This window comes from Pan troglodytes, chromosome 11, assembly GCF_028858775.2.
Source record: "Pan troglodytes isolate AG18354 chromosome 11, NHGRI_mPanTro3-v2.0_pri, whole genome shotgun sequence".
Taxonomy (NCBI): Eukaryota; Metazoa; Chordata; class Mammalia; order Primates; family Hominidae; genus Pan; species Pan troglodytes.
The window spans coordinates 6,886,241-6,907,945 of record NC_072409.2 but is presented as its reverse complement, the minus strand read 5'-3'; the positions used below and the strand labels follow the sequence as shown (position 1 = coordinate 6,907,945).

Genomic DNA, 21,705 nt, shown 5'->3' with positions numbered 1-21,705 from the left:
CTGTTACCTATCTCGGCATAATTCTCATGAAAACACACGTGCTCTCCCTGCTGATCGTGTGCGGCTAATCTCCCAAACCCCAATCCCTTCTATAAAACAACAACTCCTTTCCTTCCTAGGCATGGTCAGTGCAGTCAGAATTCTTATACAAGAGTCGGGACTGCGCCCTGTAGCCTTTCTGTCCAAACAACTTGACCTTACTGTTTTAGCTTATCCCTCATATCTGCGTGAAGCAGCTGCCGCTGCTTTAATACTTTTAGAGGCCCTCAAAATAACAAACTATGCTCAACTCCCTCTCTAATCTTTTCTGGCAGGGCTATGCTGAACCTCCTTGGGCACTCTAATTGGATGTCCTGGGTCCTCCCAATTCTTAGTCATTTAATACCTGTTTTTTTCCTTCTCTTATTCGGACCTTGTGTCTTCCGTTTAGTTTTTCTTTTTTTCTTTTTTCTTTTTTTTTTTTTGAGACAGAGTCTCACTGTGTTTCCCAGGGTGGAGTGCAGTGGCGCGATCTCGGCTCACTGCAAGCTCTGCCTCCCGGGTTCACGCCATTCTTCTGCCTCAGCCTCCCAAGTAGCTGGGACTACAGGCGCCCGCCACCATGCTCCGCTAATTTTTTGTATTTTTAGTAGAGACGGGGTTACACCGTGTTAGCCAGGATGGTCTCAATCTCCTGACCTCATGATCCGCCTGCTTCAGCCTCCCAAAATGCTGGGATTACAGGTGTGAGCCACCACGCCCGACCTGCGTTTAGTTTTTCAATTCATACAAAACCGCATCCAGGCCATCACCAATCATTCTATACGACAAATGCTCCTTCTAACAACCCCACACATATTACCTCTTACCACAAAATCTTCCTTCAGCTTAATCTCTCCCACTCTAGGTTTCCATGCCGCCCCTAATCTCGCTTGAAGCAGCCCTGAGAAACATCGCCCATTATCTCTCCATACCACCCCCAAAAAATTTTCGCCACCCCAACACTTCAACATTATTTTGTTTTATTTTTCTAATTAATATAAGAAGACAGGAATGTCAGGCCTCTGAGCCAAAGCTAAGCCATCATATCCCCTGTGACCTGCATGTACACATCCAGATGGCCGGTTCTTGCCTTAACTGATGACATTCCACCACAAAAGAAGTGAAAATGGCCTGTTCCTGCCTTAACTGACGACATTACCTTGTGAAATTCCTTTTCCTGGCTCATCCTGGCTCAAAAGCTCCCCCACTGAGCACCTTGTGACCCCCACTCCTGCCCGCCAGAGAACAACCCCCTTTGACTGTAATTTTCCTTTACCTACGCAAATCCTATAAAACTGCCCACCCCTATCTCCCTTCGCTGACTCTCTTTTTGGACTCAGCCTGCCTGCACCCAGGTGATTCAAAAGCTTTATTGCTCACACAAAGCCTGTTTGGTGGTCTCGTCACACGGATGCGAGTGAAACCCGCCACCACACCTGGCTAATTTTTGTATTTTTAGTAGAGACGAGGTGTCACTGTGTTGGCCAGGCTGGTCTGGAACTCCTGACCTCAACTGACCCACCCGCCTCGGCCTCCCAAACTGCTGGAATTACCGGAGTGAGCCACCGCATCCAGCCATGTTCGCCTCTCTAAAAATGATTATTACTGTGATTTATCTTCACTTTACAGATAAGGAAATGGAGGCATGGAAAGTTTGTCACATGCCACTTCCCCCTTTTAGAGAGGACAAGGTCTCACTCTGTAGTCCAGGCTGGAGTGCAGTGGTTCAATCACAGCTCACTGCACCCTCCTGTGAGGAGGCCACAATGTCTGGCCAAGTGTGTTTACCTTGACCTCATGGAGCATAGTTATAATGGCTGCTTTTTCTGAAAATTCCAATATCAGGTCATCTCAGGGTTGGCATCTGCTGAGTGTCTTTTCCTTTGAGCATTGGTCACTGTATGGCGAACAGTCTTGGATTGTGTCCTGGACATTGTGAATAGTATGTTGTGTAGATTCTTGGTCCTGTTACAATTCCCTGGAGAAGGCGGGTTTGTTTGGTTTCAGGAGGCAGTCAGCCTGCGTAGTTTCAGGCCAGAAGTTCTGTTTCACCTTCTATGAGTGGCATTTCCAAACTTGGGTCAGTTTTCAGAGTTTTTGTTAGGCTGGTCTGGGTTTGTCTCCTGCACATGCAGTTTGCGGGGGAGCCCAACCTCTAAGGTTTTTTTTTTTTTTTTTGAGACGGAGTCTCACTCTGTAGCCCAAGCTGTAGTGCAGCGGTGCGATCTCGGCTCACTGCAACCTTCACCTCTGGGGCTTGAGCAATTCTCCTGCCTCAGCCTCCCAAGTAGCCGGGACTAGACACTTGTGCTGCCACACCTGGTTAATTTTTTTTTTTTTTTTGTATTTTTAGCAGAGACGGGGTTTCATCATGTTGCCCTGGGTGGTCTCGAACTGCTGAGCTCAGATGATCCACCTGCCTCGGCCTCCCAAAGTGCTGGGATTATAGGCGTGAGCCACCGTGCCTGGCCATTCTCTAAGTTTTGACTCCACTCCGCAACCTCCCTGCTTTTGTTTGTCTTTCAGTGACCTCAGATGCTTCCTTTTTGTATTGTGTCTAGACTTTTCAGTTGTCATCAGCTGGAAAGACATGCTTTTAAAAAATGGTGCTAAATACGTATAACATACGATTTACCATTTGAACCACTTCTAAGTGTGCGATTCAGTGGCATTAAGAACACTCACATTGTTGTGCAGGCATCACCACTATCCATCTCTGGGATGCTTTCTCATCTTCCCAAACAGAAACTCTACACCCTTGAAACACTAACTCCCCAGCCCCAGCCCCTGTTAACCTGGAGAGAAAGGTTTTTAAAGCTTCTGCTTACAAAATGTTTGTCAATGTGCCATTGTGCAAAGCAAGTCACATGGTCAAGCCCAGATCCAAGGGGTGGAGAAACAGAGGGAACATCACAGGTAAAGGTGTGGAGGTATAAACAGCATGGCAGGTGTATGGGGTGCAGGGGCCATGAGTGAGCCCCTAGCTGCTGGGAGGGGGTTGAGGCAGGACACGCCCAGGGGCTCATCATTCCCTGCCATTGGGATCACTCTGGCAAGGATCCCTGCCTCCACCCGTGGGGGACTTCAGGAAGGGTCCTCCCACCCCTACTGAGATGTCTGTGTGATGTCTGTTTCACTCATCCCTCTGCCTTTTATAACCCTTAAGGACACTTAGGAAATGGACCTCCAAAGCCAGACCCCTGGCTCTGGGCTGCCCACTTCTGCTGTGAGGCCTGAATGCCCACGCAGGTCAGGGGAGGCCACTCTGCGATTCTCTTCCAGGGCCTTCCTTGTACCCTTGCCTGAGGCCCTCTGGTGCTCAGCTGGTCGGGATGCTCTCAGGAGGTGCAGGGGACCTTAAGAATTTGTTGGGACCTGACCAGGCACCACCAGGACCTATCTTTGGGTGCTGAAGGCCAGGGCCTGGGTCGGGAGCAAGGCAGCTGGGCAGCTTTGAGGCTCTGAGCCCTGGCTTCAAGCTGCTGGGCCCTGTATATTCTGGTGTCCATTCTCAGTGTGCATATGGCCCTTAGTGACCTCCTGGCTCCACCATGTTACTCTAGCTACAGTTTGGCAGCTCCTGGGCACCTCACCCCTCCCCTACAACTGCAAGCCAAGAATCTAATTGGTTCAGCTCATCTCCTCAGGTAGGCGTCCCCTTCATTGGAAGTGTATCTCAGGACAGCCAATCAAGGGCTTCCCTGGGCTGATTCTCCTTTTCTGGTCCAATTAGCTTTGACATAAAGGCCTTAGTTGGGGGTGAAACTACCTCCCAATAAAGGCCATCTGCCAAGGAAAGGGGGTGGGGCAGTGCGTGGAGGGGCGGGGTCAGCAGCCTGGGTTCCCACCCAGATGAGCCGCTCAGTCTGTGTGACTCCAGCAAGGCAGGTGGCCCCTCTGGGCCTGTTTTCTAGTCCCTTTGCGTCAAGATCCTATGAGGCCCAGCTGCAGAGGGCTGGGAGCTTGGTTCGTGGGAACTGCGGGACCAGCGACGTCCCACCTAGCCCGGCGGCCTCTTGCTCACGACCGCTGCCATTTCTTTCTAGGGTCCGACACGAAAGGGGGCGGCAGCCCCGCCACCCCCGAGGACCCCCGGAGCCCCGCGAAGCCCGCCGCCCCCGAGGATCCCCAGATGCCCGCGCAGCCCGCGCTCCCGCAGCTCCCGCGCCGCCCGCGGACCCTGGACGAGGACGGGGCGCCCAGCGAGGACGGGGTCGCAGGGGGCAGCGAGCCCGCCCCGGAGGACGCCCCGGCCCAGGCGGCGGGCGAGGCCGGGCCAGTTTCCAAGGCGGCGGCCGGCGGCGCCCCCCACATCGGCTTCGTTGGGGAGCCCCCGCCCTACGCGCCGCCGGACCCCAAGGCCGCGCCGCTGCTGTACCCGCCCTTCCCGCAGGTGCCCGTGGTCCTGCAGCCCGCGCCGTCTGCGCTCTTCCCGCCGCCCGCCCAGCTCTACCCAGCCGCGCCCACGCCGCCCGCGCTCTTCTCGCCGCCCGCCGGGGCCGCCTTCCCCTTCCCCGTGGTGAGTGGCTGCCGCCCTGGGCGCGCTCCCCTCCGTGCTGTCTGCGCGTGGTCGGGGGCGCCCGTGCGGAGGCCGAGAGGTCACTTCTGTCCTTGCAGAGGAGGAAAGGCCACCTTGGCCTGGGGGCGGGCGAGTCCGGGAGGCTCCCTGGAGGTGGGGGCATTTGAGCGGGGTTTTGGAGGATGAATAGGAGGGCTAAGGCAAAGAGAACGACTGGCGCCCTGGACAGAGGACACCGCACAGGCGTGGAGGGGTCGAGACTGGGCGTTCTGGGGATGGTGCAGGCTTGTTTGGCTTGGTAGGGAGGGGAGGAAGGTGGAACCCGAGGTGAGGGACCCCAGAAACTTTGGGCAGGAGGTGACTTGATTAGATTTTCTTTAAAAACAAAACAGTCCGGGCACGGTGCCTCATACCTGTAATCCCAGCACTTTGGGAGGCCAAGACAGGCAGATGGCTTGGGCTTAGGAGTTCCAGACCAGCCTAGGCAACATAGTGAGCCCTCATCTCTACTAAACGTAAAAAAATTAGCCGGGCATGGTAGTGCACGCCTGTAGCCCCAGCTATTCTTGAGGCTGAGGCAGGAGGATTGCTTGAGACAGGGAGGTTGAGGCTGCAGTGAGACGAGATCACACCATTGCAGTCCGGGCTGAGTGATAGAGCAAGGCTCTGCCTCCAAAATAAAAACAAAAATAAAAATATAAAAATAAACAAAAGCCCTGGGCTGCCTGTGGGGGAAAGACTGGAGGCCCCCCAGGGAGGGGTGGCGAGCCCAGTGAGGACGATAGAGATATCACAGAGGCTGGACCCTGGACTGAGCCAATGGTAGAGGGCAGGACTGAGGGCTCAGCGGGACTGAGGGCTCAGCGGGACTGAGGGCTCAGCGGGGCTGAGTGGCCAGGGGTGCAAGAGGGAGAGGGCAGAGGGGCACCCTGACCCAACCCCTCCGTGAATTGCAGCCTCAGTGGGTGGGGGCTTGGGGGACTGAGTGAGAGAGCTTGCATGGCCTGGCTGGCCTTCTCACTCACTCTGTTGTCCAGAAGCTGGGCCAGCTCCCTCACCACTGTGGCTCTGCCCCCACAGTACAATGGCCCGATGGCTGGCGTGCCAGGCCCTGCCACGGTGGAGCACAGGCCCCTGCCAAAGGACTACATGATGGAGTCAGTGCTGGTGACCCTCTTCTGCTGTCTGCTCACCGGTCTCATCGCCATCGTCTACTCCCACGAGGTAGGTGTGGGGGCGGCCCTGGGCACAGCCTCTCCTAGCACGCAGCCACTGGCGCCCCAGTGGGTCCACAGAGCCCCTCTTCCAGCAACACGGTCTCTGGTGTCTCTCCCTCTGGAGGGGGGTGGGAATTGGGAAGTCAGAGCCAAGTTGTTTGTGGGGTCCTTGCTCCTCCTGTCTCTGCCCCCAACTATTCAAAATGTGCTGTGGAATGTTTGGCCAAAACAATTCACGGTAAAGGTGTGAATGACTGATAAGACCCAATGTGCTGCCCATTCCAGTGGAGGCTTGTGTTTTAAAGGGGGTACAATCTGCTCATTCATTCCTATGCTCATCTCATCTATCCATCCACCCCATCTCTCCATCTCTGTAGCTACCCATCTATTCACCCACCCATTTATCCATCCACCCACCCATCCACCATCTCTCTTTTTTTTTTTTTGATACAGAGTCTTGCTCTGTTGCCAGGCTGGAGTGCAATGGCGTGATCTCGGCTCACTGCAACCTCCACCCTCTGGGTTCAAGTGATTCTCCTGCCTCAGCCTCCCGAATAGCTGGGATTACAGGCGCCCACCACCATGCCCAGCTAATTTTTTGTATTTTTAGCAGAGATGAGGTTTTGCCATGTTGGCCAGGCTGGTCTTGAACTCCTGACCTCAGGTGATCCACTTGCCTCAGCCTCCCAAAGTGCTGGGATTACAGACGTGAGCCACCGTGCCTGGCCCATCCACCATCTCTCTAGCCTCCATCCATCCATCATCCATCCATCATCCATCTACCATCCATCTACTATCCATCTACCATCTTCCATCCACTCACCCCACTATTCATCCATCTGCCTACTCTCCCACCCACCAATCCCTACCCATCCATCCATCCCTCTATTCATCCATCCATCTACTCATCCATACACCCACCTACCACCCATCATCTCTCTACTCTCCATCCATCCATCCATCCACCCACCCACCCACCCATCATCTCTCTACTCTCCATCCATCCATCCATCCACCCACCCACCCACCCACCCATCCCTCTATCCATTCATCTATTTATTAGGCCCTTGGGATTCAAAAATGCCAATGTGATGACACTCTAATAGAGACAGAAGCAGGGCTGGGCATGGTGGCTCACAAATGTAACCCCAGCATTTTGGGAGGCTGAGGTGGGTGGGTCACCTGAGGTCAGGAGTTCGAGATCAGCCTGACCAATATGGTGAAACCCCGTCTCTACTAAAAATACAAAAATTAGCCGGGCATGGGGGCAGGCACCTTAGTCCCAGCTACTCAGGAGGCTGAGACAGGAGAATCACTTGAATCCAGGAGGTGGAGGTTGCAGTGAGCTGAGATCGCACCACTGCACTCTAGCCTGTGAGACGGAGCAAGACTCTGTCTCAAGAAAAAAACAAACAAAAGCAGGCAAGCCTCTGGGGGCCTATGCTCAAGGCTGACCTGGACTCAGCCCTGGCTTGACTCTGCTGTTCAAGCCCCCAGCCATAAGCAGAAGGCAGCTCTCAGGACAACTCAGAGGTGGGACTTGAGAGGTTGCTGCCTGCTGGTGAATTCTGGCTCCACCATTAGTGTTGTGACCCTGGATAGGTCACTTAACTTCTCTGAGCCTTTGTTTCCATATCTGCAAAGTGGGGTCAGCCTCAGGGCTGCTGCAAGGATGGTAGAGGTTGAAGCTGAGGGCAACTGTCAGTGCTGAGCGTGACAAGCGCCTGATGGCTGGCGGCCGCCGCTGCCATCACGCCTGCCCCCTTTCGAGCTGTGGGCCTGGCAGGTCCCTGACCTTTTCAGCATGTCAGTTTCTCAGTTTGTGGAACTGGGCCTAGCCCTCAATCGCACTGGGAGGGAGTGGGGGCTCCCTGTTCGCTCCCACCGCCCCCTCCTGCCCTGTCTCGTTGCAGGCCCGTGCAGCCCTGGGCAGGGGCGACCTGGCCCAGGCTGAGGAGGCCTCGCGGAAGGCCCGCTCGCTGGTGCTCTTCAGCCTGCTCTTCGGAGTCTTCGTGTCTACCAGCTGGGTCATCTACGTGGTGGTGGCACTCTACCTTCCCTGAGGCTGTGGCTCTTGCGGAGGTGCCGGATGCCGGAATGTCCACGGAAAACTGGCCAGGCCAGACCCTTTCTCTGGACTCAGATCCCTGCCGGTGGCCAGCTCTTGCCTGCAGAGGGAATCTGGGGGCCAGAAGAGGGCAGGCTTGGCAACCCTCAACTGACTTGTGGCTGGCCCTCAGCCTCCTCAGCCTCCACAGGTGGCCCACTGGAGCCTCAGTCAGTGTCCTAATCCAAGGTGTCTCCAGAGCCCGGCCCCAGCCGTGGGACAGGAGCCCACCAGAGCCCCATTTCCTAGGTGCCTCCTCTCAAGGCCTTCCTGGGACTCCTCTTGCCTTCATCTGTGCTCTTGGGAGGCCATCGTAGGGACCAAAGCCTTCACTGTCTTCAGAGCCATCTGGAAGGACACTGCAACCTCCACCCCCCACCCAACCTCCAGCCCAGCTTAGGCGATCAGGATGCCAGTATTACCTTTCCCTGCGGGAGAGTGGAGCATGGTGACTTCCGGCTGGTTGTTCCCCTATCCCTTCCCCATCCCAGGAGACAGGGTCCCTCATGCTGACCCTACATCCAGAAACCAGGGCCACTCTGTCTGGTCAATCAACAGAAAGTGACACATCCGTGCGGAGCTTCACACTGCTACTTTGGGGACACTTCCTGGCTCTCTTCCAGGGCCAATGGCAACATCTGTCCACAGTTGGGCTCCAGGGCACCCTACCCACTCCTCTCTGAGATGCTGTTGGCATAGAGGCAGTGCTGGCAAGAACTACCCAATGATAGAGGATCAGCTGGGTGCTCATTTGACGAGGACCACCCTGACTGGGGAGCACTTGCACCAAGATCCCTCGGCCAGCCTGTAGAACCGTACCTATGACTCTGGCATCAGATTCCTGACACCCCAGTCCCACTAGCTGTGGTCCCAAGAATGAACCTGCATTTTAACAAGATTCAAAACTATTGCAGAGGCCAGGCGAGGTGGCTCACACCTGTAATCCCAGCAGTTTGGGAGGCCGAGGTGGGTGGATCACCTGAGGTCAGGAGTTCAAGACCAACCTGGCCAACATGGCGAAGTCCTGTCTCTACTAAAAATACAAAAATTAGCCGAGCGTAGTGGCAGGTGCCTGTAATCCTAGCTACTCGGGAGGCTGAGGCAGGAGAATTGCTTGAATCCGGGAGGGAGAAGTTGCAGTGAGCTGATTGTGCCACTGCACTCCAGCCTGGGTGACAGAGTGAGACTCTGCCTCAAAAACAAACAACCATTGCAGACAGAGGAGGAAGGGGACCCCCAGCTGAGCCACACAAGATTGATAGCTCAAGCTAAATCAGTTGGTTTCAGAGCAGCCTCGGTGCTCTGGCACCAGGGGCTGAAACAGGAGAATGGCCCAGCCCAGCCCAGTCCCTCCTCCAGAAAGCTGGAGAGGCAGGCATGAGGAAATAAGTCATGAGCAGCCTGGAGACTCTGTGGATTTTTGTTCAGTAAGCAGGGCCTGAGGTTCTGCATTTCTAATAAGCTCCCCAGTGATGCTGAAGCTGGTTCTCAAACCAATAGCAAAGTGGGAAATTATCAAAACTACTAAAAGGCATTAAAACCAGGATCATGACATGGATGCCCCCTGGTGTCTCTATTATTTGACATTGTTGTGAAGTTCCAGCTAATGCAAAAAATAAAAAAGTGAAATTTGTAGTATGAAAACTAGAAGAGACAAAAAATTATTACCTAGCTAGACTATCCAAGAGTCAATTAAAAACATGGAACTAGTAAGATAACTCAGTAAAGTGGTTGGATACAAAATAAATATACAAAAGTGATAGTAATAACCAGGTACACTTGGAAAAATTTAAAATTCAACTTATAATAGTGATAACAACAGTAAAATTTAGGAATAACTTAACAAAAGATCTGGAAACCAAATTAAGAAAATTATTTTAAAAAACTACCAAAAGGCCAGGTGCAGTGGCTCATACCTGTAATCCCAGCACTTTGGGAGGCTGAGGTGGGCGGATCACCTGCGGTCAGGAGTTCGAGACCAGCCTGACCAACATGACGAAACATCTCTACTGAGAATACAAAAATTAACCAAGCACGGTGGTGCACACCTGTAATCCCAGCTACTCGGGTGGCTGAGGCAGGAGAATCGCTTGAACTTTGGAGGCAGAGGTTGCAGTAAGCTGAGATTGTGCCACTGCACTCCAGCCTGGCTGACTGTGTGAGACTCCATCTCGAAATACACACACACACAAAAAAAAGATAAAAAATACCAAAAGACCAAAAATAAACAACAAAATATCCTGGTAGAAGATGTAATATACAAATATCTATTTTTTATAGATATTTTAGATAGAGATTTAATACAATTCTGGCAAGAAAACCAAGCTTTAAATAAATGACAAAAATTATTTTAAAATTAATTTGGAAGGAAAAATATGCAAAGATTGCTAATCTTTTTTTAAGTTGAATGAGAGGAGACTTTCTTCACCAGATATTAAAACTGACCATAAAGCTATAATAATCAAAATGGCATGGCATTGCCATAGAGTTAAATCAGTGAAAAATTATTGAAAATCTAGAAAACATTACCAGTATATGTGGAAAGTTAGCACTTGCTAAAAATGGCATTTTAATTGAGTAAAAGAAGGTTCCTAATAAGCAGAGTTGCTATCTGGTTGGAAAAAATAATTATTCTAATATTGTATGCAAAAATAAATTCAAGATGGATTAAAGAGCTAAGTATAAAATGAAGCTCTAATCATAATACGGCTTAGGAAAATATGTGTGTAACTTCAGGGTGCTGGGGCAGTATGGAAACGGGAGGCCTCTTAAAATCTAGAAAACCATAGAGGGAAAGATTGATTGATTTGAGTCCTATATATCAGGAACATGCAGATTTAAATCATGAGATATGATTTTTACCCACTGGATTGTGAAAGAATTAGAAAAGTTGAACACATCTAGAGTTGCAGAGGGACTGCTGACTCTCACATTTATTACTAGTGGATATGTATTGCCATAATCTTTGTGGAAAGGAGACTGATGGTATCTGTTACTAATGTATGTATGGGCCAGGCATGGTGGCTCACACCTATAATCCTAGCACTTTGGGAGGCCAAGGTGGGAGGAGTGCTTGAGTCCAGGAGTTTGAGACTAGCCTGGGCAACATGGCAAGATCATCTCTACAGGAAAAAAAAAAAAAAAAAAAAAAGGCCAGGTATTGTGGCATGGGCCTGTAGTCCCAGCTACTTGGGAGACTAGAGTGTGAGGATTGCTTGAGCCTGATGTTGAGGCTGCAGTGAGCTGTGATCATGCCACTGCATTCCAGCCTGGGTGACAGAGCAAGACCATGTCTCAAAAAAAAAAAAAAAAAAAAAAGAGTATGTATGTGAGAGGAATTTAAAATTTTTGCACTTTTAACTGCTTATCACTATTGATTTGCATATTTATTATTTATATACATATAATGTTCCTGTCATGTATGCATGGCCATATAACTATGGACATATGCATGCAAAGAATAGAGTCTGAAGGATTTATTCCAAATTGCTGATAGTGGCTGCCTTTGGGTACAGAATGTGATGAGGAGGGTTTGTGCAATGCATTGCTGAATTTTAAAATAGGATGTATTGTGAATTCAAAAAATAAGAAAAAACATGCACGGCTTTTGACCCAGAAATTCTAGTTTTTGGATTCACAGTCATGAAGAAGGAAAGGTCTGTTTTCCTGGAGCTAGCAGTCCAACATGGGATACAGACATTTAGCAGATAATGTAGCTGCAAACTATTCTAAAGTGCCATGAAGGAGAGGTAGCTCCTGCAAATCTGAAATGTTGAGTGCAACTGAGAAAAAACTGTCATTAAATTAGAGTGCGTCCTGATTTAAGAGATACGAAAATATTTCTTAGAATCATTCAGAGGTGGTTGAGAGAGTGGTGAAAAAGGGTTTTTCTGAGCATAGCTTGTGAGTATATTAACATTAAAAGTAAACGAGACGCCCCACCAGCAATGAATGAGAGTTCCAGTGGCTCCCCATCCTCATCAGCCCCTGGGATTTGTCAGTCTTTTACGTTTTACCTCTTCTGGTATGTGCATAGTAGTATTTCTGTTTGGTTTTAATTTACATCTCTCTGATGACTAATAATATTTAGGCTTTTATCATTTTTTTTTTTTTAAATACAGACAAGGGTCTCACTCCATTGCCCCAGGCTGGAGTGCAGTGGCATGTTCACAGCTCACTGTAACCTGGAATTCCTGGGCTTAAGCAATCCTCCTGCTTTGGCCTCCCAAGTAGCTGCGACCACAGGTGTGCACTGCTACATCTGGCTGATTTTTAAATTTTTTTTTTAAAAGAGACAAGAGTCTATGTTGCCCAGGCTGGTCTTGAACTCCTGGCCTCAAACAATCCTCCTGTCTTGGTCTCCCAAAGCGCTAGGATTACAGGTGTGAGCCACTGCACCTGGCCTAGCCTTTTATCATGTTTATCAGCTATTTGGATATCTCTTTTTACGAGGTGCCTGTTCAAGTTTTGTGCCCATTTTTATGTTTGACTGTCTTTGTTTTAGAGCAGTTCTGTATGTATTTGGGATGAGTCCTACGTTAGATACAGTATTGCAAACATCCTTTCTCAATTGGTAGCTTCCCTTTTCACTTTTTTTTTTTTTTTTTTTTGAGACAGAGTCTCACTCTTGTCGCCCAGGTTGGAGTGCAATGGCGTGATCTCTGCTCACTGCAACCTCTGCCTCCCGGGTTCAAGTGATTCTCCGGCCTCAGCCTCCCTCCCTTTTCATTCTTAATGGTGTCATCTGATGAAAAGTTCTCAGTTTTGTTTTTTTTGAGATGGAGTCTCGCTCTGTCACCCAGGCTGGAGTGCAATGGTGCAATCTCTGCTCACTGCAACGTCCACCTTCCAGGCTCAAGCGATTCTCCTGCCTCAGCCTCCTGAGTAGCTGGGATTACAGGTGCCTGCACCATGCCTGGCTAATTTTTGTATTTTTAGTAGAGACAGGATTTCACCATGTTGGCCAGGATGGTCTTGATCTCTTAACCTCGTGATCCGCCCGCCTTGACCTCCCAAAGTGTTGGAATTACAGGCGTGAGCCACTGTGTCCAGCTGAAAAGTTCTCAGTTTTAAGGTAGTCAAACTTATCTTTTCCTTTGTAAATAGTATGTGTGTAGGGGTATTTCAGTGGCTTTTGTGGCTTAATAAAATTTCTGTACTCATAGGACATGAAGATGCTCTTATAATGTCTTTTAGATTTAGAAGCTTTATTTTTATTTATTTATTTTTTTAATTTTTGAGTTGGAGTCTCGCTCTGTCACCCAGGCTGGAATGCAGTGGTGCCATCTCGGCTCACTGCAACCTCTACCTCCCGGGTTCAAGCGATTCTTCTGCCTCAGCCTCCCAAGTAGCTGGGATTATAGGTGCCTGCCACCACGCCCGGCTAATTTTTATATTTTTAGTAGAGATAGGGTTTCACCATATTGGCCAGGCTGGTCTTGAACTCCTGACCTCAAGTGATCCACCCACCTCGGCCTCCCAAAGTGCTAGGATTACAGGCGTGAGCAACCGTTGCCTTCCTGTGCCTGGCCTCATTGCTTATTTTCACAGTTAGATCTGCCACCAGCCTAGAATAGGTTCCAGAGCTCTATTTTTTTTTTTTTTTTTTTTTTTTTTTGAGATGAAGTCTCACTCTGTCACCCAGGCTGGAGTGCAATGGCGTGATCTCAGCTCACTGCAACTTCCACCTCCCGGGTTCAAGAGATTCTCCTGTCTCAGCCTCCAGAGTAAGATGGGACTACAGGCACGTGCCACCATGCCCGGCTAATTTTTTTGTATTTTTAGTAGAGACGGGGTTCCACTATGTTGGCCAGGCTAGTCTTGAACTCCTGACCTCGCGATCCGCCTGCCTTGGCCTCCCCAAAGTGCTGGGATAGCAGGCATGAACCACTGCGCCCAGCTCTGTTTGCCTATTTCTTTGCCATTATCACACTTCATTATGGGGCTATATATATCTATACACACACACACACACACACACACATATATACACACACATATACACACATATATATGTATATATACACATATATGTATGTATATATAATGTGTATATATATACATATATATGTATATTTGACACATTGTCTTTCTCTATTACTAAGGCTGGAGTGCAGTGGTGTGATCACAGCTCACTGCATTCTTAGCCTCCTTGGCTCAAGCGATCCTCCCACCTCAGCCTCCCGAGTAGCTAGGACCACAGGTGTGCGCCACCACACCTGGCTATTTTTTTATTTTTCTGTAGAAATGGGGTCTCCCTATGCTGCCCAGCCTTGTTTTTTTTTAAGATAGAGTGTCAACCAGGTTGGAGTACTGTGGTGTGATTGTACCTCACTGCAGCCCCAAACTCCTGGGCTCAAGGGATTCTCCTGTCTCAGCCTCCCAAGCAGTTGGGATTACAGGCATGAGCCACCATGCCCCAAAATCACTTCTCTCTCTTTTTTTTTTTTTTGAGAAGGAGTCTCACTCTGTTGCCCAGGCTGGAGTTGCCTCAGCCTCCTGAGTAGCTGGGATTACAGGTGTGCTCCACCACACCTGGCTAATTTTTCTATTTTCAGTAGAGACAGGGTTTCGCCATGTTGGCCAGGCTGGTCTCAAACTCCTGACCTCACGTGATCCTCCCACCTCAGCCTCCCAAAGTGCTGGGATTACAGGTGTGAGCCACAGTGCTCAGCCCCAAATTCACTTCTTAATTCTGATAATTTATCTGTAGATTCTGTTGGGTTTTCTATACACAATGTTATCTATATATAATGAGTTGTCTTCCTTTTCAATTCTTACCCACCTTGGGTATTTTTCTTGCCTTATTGCACTAGCCAGGACCCCTATTATAATGCCGAATAGGAGTGCTGACAGCAGGCAACCTTGTCATTTTCCCAGTCTCAAAATTAAGGTTTTCAACATTTCATCTTGTTAAAAAAACATATATATTGTTTTCAGGTTAAGTACCTTTCTATTCCTAGTTTACAAAGAGTTTTAAAAAACTATTCATGGATATTGAATTTTATTTTCATGTATACTGAGAAAATGATCAGATTTAATCCGTTAATATGGTAACTTATGTTACCATATTAATTTTCAAATGTTAAAATAGCTTTTCATTCCTGGAATAACTTCATCTTGATGAGGATGTATTATTATACTTTCTGTATTTCACTTTGCTAAAATTTTGTTTAGGATTTTTGCATTGTGTTCATGAGTGAAATTGGACTGTAATTTTCATTCTTGTTATGGTTTCAGTATCATAGTTATGTTGGTCTCATCACAAGAGTTGAAAATGTTTCCCATTTTCATTTTTGGAAGTGTTGTATAAGATCTGACATTTTCTTTTCTTCTTTTCCCTTTTTTTTGAGATGGAGTCTCACTCTGTTTCCTGGGCTAGAGTGTGGTGGCGCCATCTTGGCTCACTGCAACCTCCACCTCCTGGGTTCAAGCGATTCTCCTGCCTCAGTTTCCCGAGTAGCTGGGATTACAGGCGCCTGCCACCACACGCAGCTAATTTTTTGTATTTTTAGTAGAGACAGGGTTTCACCGTGTTGGTCAGGCTGGTCTCGAACTCCTGACCTTGCAATTCACTTGCCTTGGCCTCCCCAAGTGCTGGGATTACAGGCATAAGCCACTCCGCCCAGCCAAGATTTGATGTTTTCTATTCCTCATATGTTTGGGAGATGTGTGTTAGCACTTCCCACTAGAAGCATAGATTTATCCATTTCTCCTTGTAGTACTGTCAGCTTTTGCTTTACATATTTTAAGGCCATGTAATTAGGTGTATACAAATTTAGAAACTGTTAAATCTGTTGGGTGTAATTTGTATCTTTACAAAGTGTTTCCTTTGTAACTCTAGCAATGCCTTTTGCCTTGAAGTCTGTTTTTTCTGATATTAATATAGCTATGCTTTGGGGTTTTTTTTTGGTGGACCATATTTGCAAAGTGTATCTTTCCCCAAAATTTTACTTTCAACTTTTCTGTACTTGTAACTTAATTTTTATTTATTTATTTATTTAGAGACAGGGTCTCACTCTGTTGCCCGGGCTGGAGTGCAGTGGTGGCGATCACGGCTCACTGCAGCTGCACTTCCCAGGTTTGGGCAATCCTCCTACCTATCTCAGCCTCCCAGGTAGCTGGGACTACTGGCACTCACCACTACACCTGGCTAATTTTTGTAGTTTTTGTAGAGATGGGGTTTTGCCATGTTGCTTGCCCAGGCTGGTCTTGAACTCCTGGGCTCAAGTGATCCACGTGCCTCAGCCTCCCAGTGTTGGGTTACAGACATGAGCCACCGTGCCCAGACAAGACATTTTCATGGCTGTTTTACATAGCGAGTGTTCATTTATCCACCTGTTCACCCTTTTTGTTGCTCTTTCATTCTCTCCTGCAAGTATGATCTTCCATTTGGGATCATTTCACTTCTGCCTGAGAAAGTTGAGTCTTTGCTTAGTGTAGGTCTGCCAGTGGTGAGTTTTCTGTTTTTTTAATCTCACAATATCTTGATTTTGCCTGCATTCTTTTTTTTTTTTGAGATGGAGTCTTGCACTTTGGCCCAGGCTGGAGTGCAGTGGCGCGATCTTGGCTCACTGCAAGATTGGCCTCCCAGGTTCATGCCATTCTCCTGCTTCAGCCTCCCAAGTAGCTGGGACTACAGGCGCCCGCCACCTTGCCTGGCTAATTTTTTGTATTTTTAGTAGAGACGACGTTTCACTGTGTTAGCCAGGATGGTCTCGATCTCCTGACCTCATGATCCACCTGCCACGGCCTCCCAAAGTGCTGGGATTACAGGCGTGAGCCACCGCACCCGGCCACCTGCATTCTTGAAAGGTATTTTCAGTGAGCGTAGAATTTTGGATCGTGGTCCTATTCTTTCGGCTTTGAAGAAGATACCATTCCCTTATCTTCCAGCCTCAATCGTGTCTGTTGAGGAGTCTAATTGTGGCTCCTTTGAAGGTAATGGGCCCTTTTTCCCCGTATGATTGCTTAAAGATTCCTTTTTCTCAGGCCGGGCGCAGTGGCTCACGCCTGTAATCCCAGCACTTTGGGAGGCCGAGGCGGGCGGATCACGAGGTCAGGAGATCCAGACCATCCTGGCTAACACGGTGAAACCCCGTCTCTACTAAAAATACAAAAAATTAGCCGGGCGTGGTGATGGGCGCCTGTAGTCCCAGCTACTCAGGAGGCTGAGGCAGGAGAATGGCGTGAATTCAGGAGGCGGAGTTTGCAGTGAGCCGAGATCGTGCCACTGCACTCCAGCCTGGGTGACAGAGCAAGACTCCATCTCAAAAAAAAAAAAAAAAAGACTTCTTTTTCTCTTTAGTTTTCAAAAGCTTCATCATGCTGTGCTTTGGTGTATTCTTATTTATTATCCTGCCTGGGGGTTCATAAGGCTTCTAGAATCCAAGGCTTGATGCTTCCAGTCAAGGACTGATCAGGAGACATAGAGAGTAATTTGGACAGGAAAAGATTAATATAAAGAATAACCCGACGAGAAGAGAAACTGTGAGTGCTAAAGAATGCCCTAGGGCTGAAGGTGAGTACCCAAGAAGAAAAAACTTAGAAGGGCCCAATCCCCATGGCTGGGATTGAGAAGTCACCGGAGAAGGTGTGAGTGCAGCCCACTGGGAGGTAGCACTCACTGGGCCCCGGGGCCAGAGCTGGCTCACTGGGCTGGGCAAGTCCCTTTGAGGTGCAGGTGGGCTGAGGCTGGTGGGCGGGCATGCGTTGGGAGTTGGGGTGTTGGGAACCTGCTGGCCAGCAGGGTGGCACAAGGGTGAGGTGTGCATTACCCATGCCTGGACGGCCACAGCAAGGTGGCCACCTTAACGCCACTGGGGCCGAAGTGACAGGTGTGCGGTAGGGGCAGGTCTCCACACGTCTCTAGCAGCCATTGAGCCAGAGCAAGGACAAAAGGCCAGGGCCTTCCTCCAGCAGTGTCTCTCCAGTGTCTCTATTGACAGAACTTAACATGCCCACTGCAAAGGAGACGTCTTCATTGCAGAGCAGGTAACGAAGGGTGGACTTGGACATGAGAAGTGGTGACATGATAACTGGCCAGTAGGTTTAGGAAAACTTTTTAAAACAACAGCTTTATTGAAGTATAATCTACATATCATAAAATTTACTCATTTAAGTATATGATTCAGTTATTTTAAATTTGCAGAATTGTGCAACCAGCACCGTGATCCCATATTTAAGTTTCCACCATCCCCAAAGATCGTTCATGTACTCCTTTTGAGACAGAGTCTCGCTCTGTCACCCAGGATGGCGTGCAGTGGCACGATCTTGGCTCACTGCAACCTCCGCCTCTCAGGTTTAAGCGATTCTTATGCGTTGGCCTCCCGAGTTGCTGGAATTACAGTTGCTGGAATTACAGCCCGGTGTGTGCCACACCGGTCTAGTTTTTGTATATATATATTTTTTTTCCTGAGAGGGAGTCTCGCTCTGTCGCCCAAGCTGGACTGCAGTGGTGTGATCTCGGCATACTGCAACCTCCACCTCCTGGGATCAAGCAATTCTCCTTCCTCAGCCTCCTGAGTAGCTGGGACTACAGGTGCCCGCCACCACACCCAGTTGATTTTTGTATTTTAGTAGAGACAGGGTTTTCCTTTGTTTGCCAGGCTGATCTCATACTCCTGACCTCAAGTGATCCGCTCACCTCAGCCTCCCAATGTGCTGGGATTACAGGCGTGAGCCACTGTGTAATTTTTGTATTTTTAATAGAGACGGGGTTTCACCATATTGGCCAGGCTAGTCTCAAACTCCTGACTTCAGGTGATCCGCCTGCCTTGGGCTCCCAAAGCGCTGAGGTTACAGGCGTAAGCCACCGCGCCCGGCCCCTCATGCACTTTTTGTAGTCCGTCTGTTTCCACTTCCAGACAACCATGAATCTGCTCTCTGTATCTATAAATTTGCTTTTTCTAGACACTTCATATAAATGGAATCATGTGATAACACACCCTTTGCATCTGGCTTCTTTCATGTCCATGTTTCTTTTTCTTTTTTTTTTTTTTTGAGATGGAGTCTTGCTCTGTCGCCAGCTGGAGTGCAGTGGTGCAATCTTGGCTAACTACAACCTCCACCTCCCAGGTTCGAGTGATTCTCCTGCCTCAGCCTCCCAAGTAGCTGGGACTACAGGCACCCGCCACCATGCCCGGCTAATTTTTTGTATTTTTAGTAGAGATGGGGTTTCACCATGTTGGCCAGGATGGTCTTGATCTCTTGACCTTGCGATCCACTCGCCTCGGCCTCCCAAAGTGCTGGGATTACAGGCATGAGCCACCCCACCTGGCCTCCATGTTTCTTTTTTTTTTGAGTCGGAGTCTCACTCTGTGCAGTGGCACGATCTTGGCTCACTGCAACCTCCACCTTCTAGGTTCAAGCAAGCACGTCCGGCTAATTTTTGTATTTTTAGTAGAGACAGGGTTTCACCATGTTGGCCAGGTTGGTCTCGAACTCCTGACCTCAAGTGATCTGAATGCCTCGGCCTCTCAAAGTGCTCGGATTATAGGCGTGAGCCACTGTGCCTGGCCATGTCCATGTTTTCAAGGCTCATCCATGTTGTAGCATGTGTCAGCTCATTCCTCTGGATTGCTAAAGTGTTCCACTGTATGGAAATACCTCATTTTGTTAATCCTTTCACCAGCTATTGGACCCTTGGGTCCTCTCCCCTTTTTGGCCAGTGTGAATAATCCTGCTGTGAACACTGATGTACACGGGAGTCATTCCTTGCTTCTGCTCTGACCTTTTCCTTTCTGCTGGTCCACTTACCCTCAGGACTTCTATCCCTGGGTCTCCTCCTACCTGGTTTGCTCCATCCTGTGTCTCTTCATGCTGCATTCTACCCACATCGTCTTTTTTTTTTTTTTTTTTTTTGAGATGGAGTCTCACTCTGTCTCCCAGGCTGGAGTTCAGTGGCGTGATCTCAGCTCACTGCAACTTCCACCTCTTGGACTCTAAGCGGATTCTCCTACCTCAGCCTCCCAAGTAGCTGGAATTACAGGCCCCCGCCATCACATCCAGCTAATTTTTATATTTTTAGTAGATATGGGGTTTCACCATGTTGGCCAGGCTGGTCTCGAACTCCTGACCTCAAGTAATCCACCTGCCTCCGCCTCCCAAAATGTTGGGATTGCAGGCGTGAGCCACCGTGCCAGCCCACCCACAGCTTCTAACCTATCTCCAGGTCACTAATTTTGCTCTTAAACAGTCACTGAGTTCTTCATATGAGGTATTTTTTGGTTTAGAATTTCCATTTGTCCTGTTTATATTTTCCAATTATTTGCCAAATTTCTCAGGCTTGTGTTACTCCTAGAACATAGTTAAGCACTGCGCATTCACACCCACATTTAAGAACTCCAAATTTCAGCCTTCGGGGGACTGATTCTGTCAAATGCTTCTGTTTTTTTTTTTCGTTTTTTTTTTTTTTCAGCAGGAAATGCTTGTGCCCTAGTTATGTTTTGCCGTATGTGAAAAATTAAGAAATAACTAGAGACCTAGGATGATGTTAACCTCTCCAGTTTTTTTTTTTTTTTTTTTTTTTTTGAGACGGAGTCTCACTCTGTCGCCCAGGCTGGAGTGCAGTGGCTCGATCTTGGCTCACTACAAGTTCCACCTCCCTGTCCTGCCATTCTCCTGCCTCAGCCTCCCGAGTAGCTGGGACTACAGGCGCCCGCCACCACGCCCGGCTAATTTTTTGTATTTTTAGTAGAGACAGGGTTTCACCGTGTTAGCCAGGATGGTTTCGATCTCCTGACCTTGTGATCCACCCGCCTCGGCCTCCCAAAGTGCTGGGATTACAGGCGTGAGCCACCGTGCCTGGCCAAACCTCTCCAGTTTCTTTGCCTTTGTTTCTGGCAAGTGCCTGGGTTGCTAGGTGTCCAGAATCATCTTAATCCAGTTTCAGAGACTGAGACCATCTGGAGCTGGCTCTGTCCCTGTGAGGGTTGGTATACTTGTCATGGGTCACCCTTCCACCTGCAGGGCAGCTCCCTGAGGTTTCAATTCAAAGCCTGGTGAGTTCTAGACTCTCCCCTTTTTCCCTTAACTACCCTTTTGTCTGAAGTTCTGCTCAGTTCCTTGGCCACGTCATCTGGAATTGTCAGACGCCCTTTACATTACATGGCCCCAGGTGTCAGGCTTCCCTCCTGTCTCTTCCAGAATCCTGGCCCAGTAATTCCTCCTTCTCTCCTAGTTCTCTGATGACTTTAGGCAGGGTTTTATTATATATATTATTTTTATTTTTATTTTTTGAGACGAAGTTTCGCCCTTGTTGCCCAGGTTGGAGTGCAGTGGCGCGATCTCAGCTCACTCCAACCTCTGCCTCCCGTGTTTAAGCGATTCTCCTGCCTCAGCCTCCCAAGTAGTTGGGATTACAGGAATGCGCCACCGTGCCTGGCTAATTTTGTACTTTTTTTTTTAGTAGAGACGGGGTTTCACCATGTTGGTCAGGCTAGTCTTGAATTCCTGATCTTAAGTGATCCACCCAGTTAGGGCTCCCAAAGTGCTGGGATTACAGGTGAGAGCCACCTGACCTGATTGCAGGTAGGGTTTTAAAATCTGATCAGGCTTTCCTAGCAGGATGGCTGGGTGGAATCGCCAGAGTGGTAATTCTTTAACACATGTTAGAATTAACTTCATCAAGGACCACATAAAGTCCTTCTTTGATTTCCTTTGGAATAGTTTTGAATTTATACATTATCTGGGGGAGAAGTGACATCTTTACAAAAATTGGCTGGGTGTGGTGGCTCATGCCTGTAATCCCAGCACTTTGGGAGGCCAAGGCAGGTGGATTGCTTGAGCCCAGGAGTGCGAGACCAGCTTGGGCAACATGGCAAAACCCCGTCTCTACTAAA

At 48.9% G+C, this 21,705-nt stretch overlaps 1 protein-coding gene across 1 annotated transcript; it reads left to right on the top strand.

The window, feature by feature from the left end:
• The first annotated feature begins 3,833 nt into the window (after window positions 1-3,833).
• Window positions 3,834-13,125, top strand: PRRT1B (proline rich transmembrane protein 1B). The gene is made up of 3 exons (XM_009457543.5): window positions 3,834-4,540; window positions 5,621-5,764; window positions 7,671-13,125. The coding sequence occupies exons 1-3, from the start codon at window positions 3,956-3,958 to the stop codon at window positions 7,818-7,820; spliced, it is 879 nt and encodes a 292-aa protein (XP_009455818.4). The 5' UTR covers window positions 3,834-3,955; the 3' UTR covers window positions 7,821-13,125.
• Window positions 13,126-21,705: the final 8,580 nt, after the last annotated feature.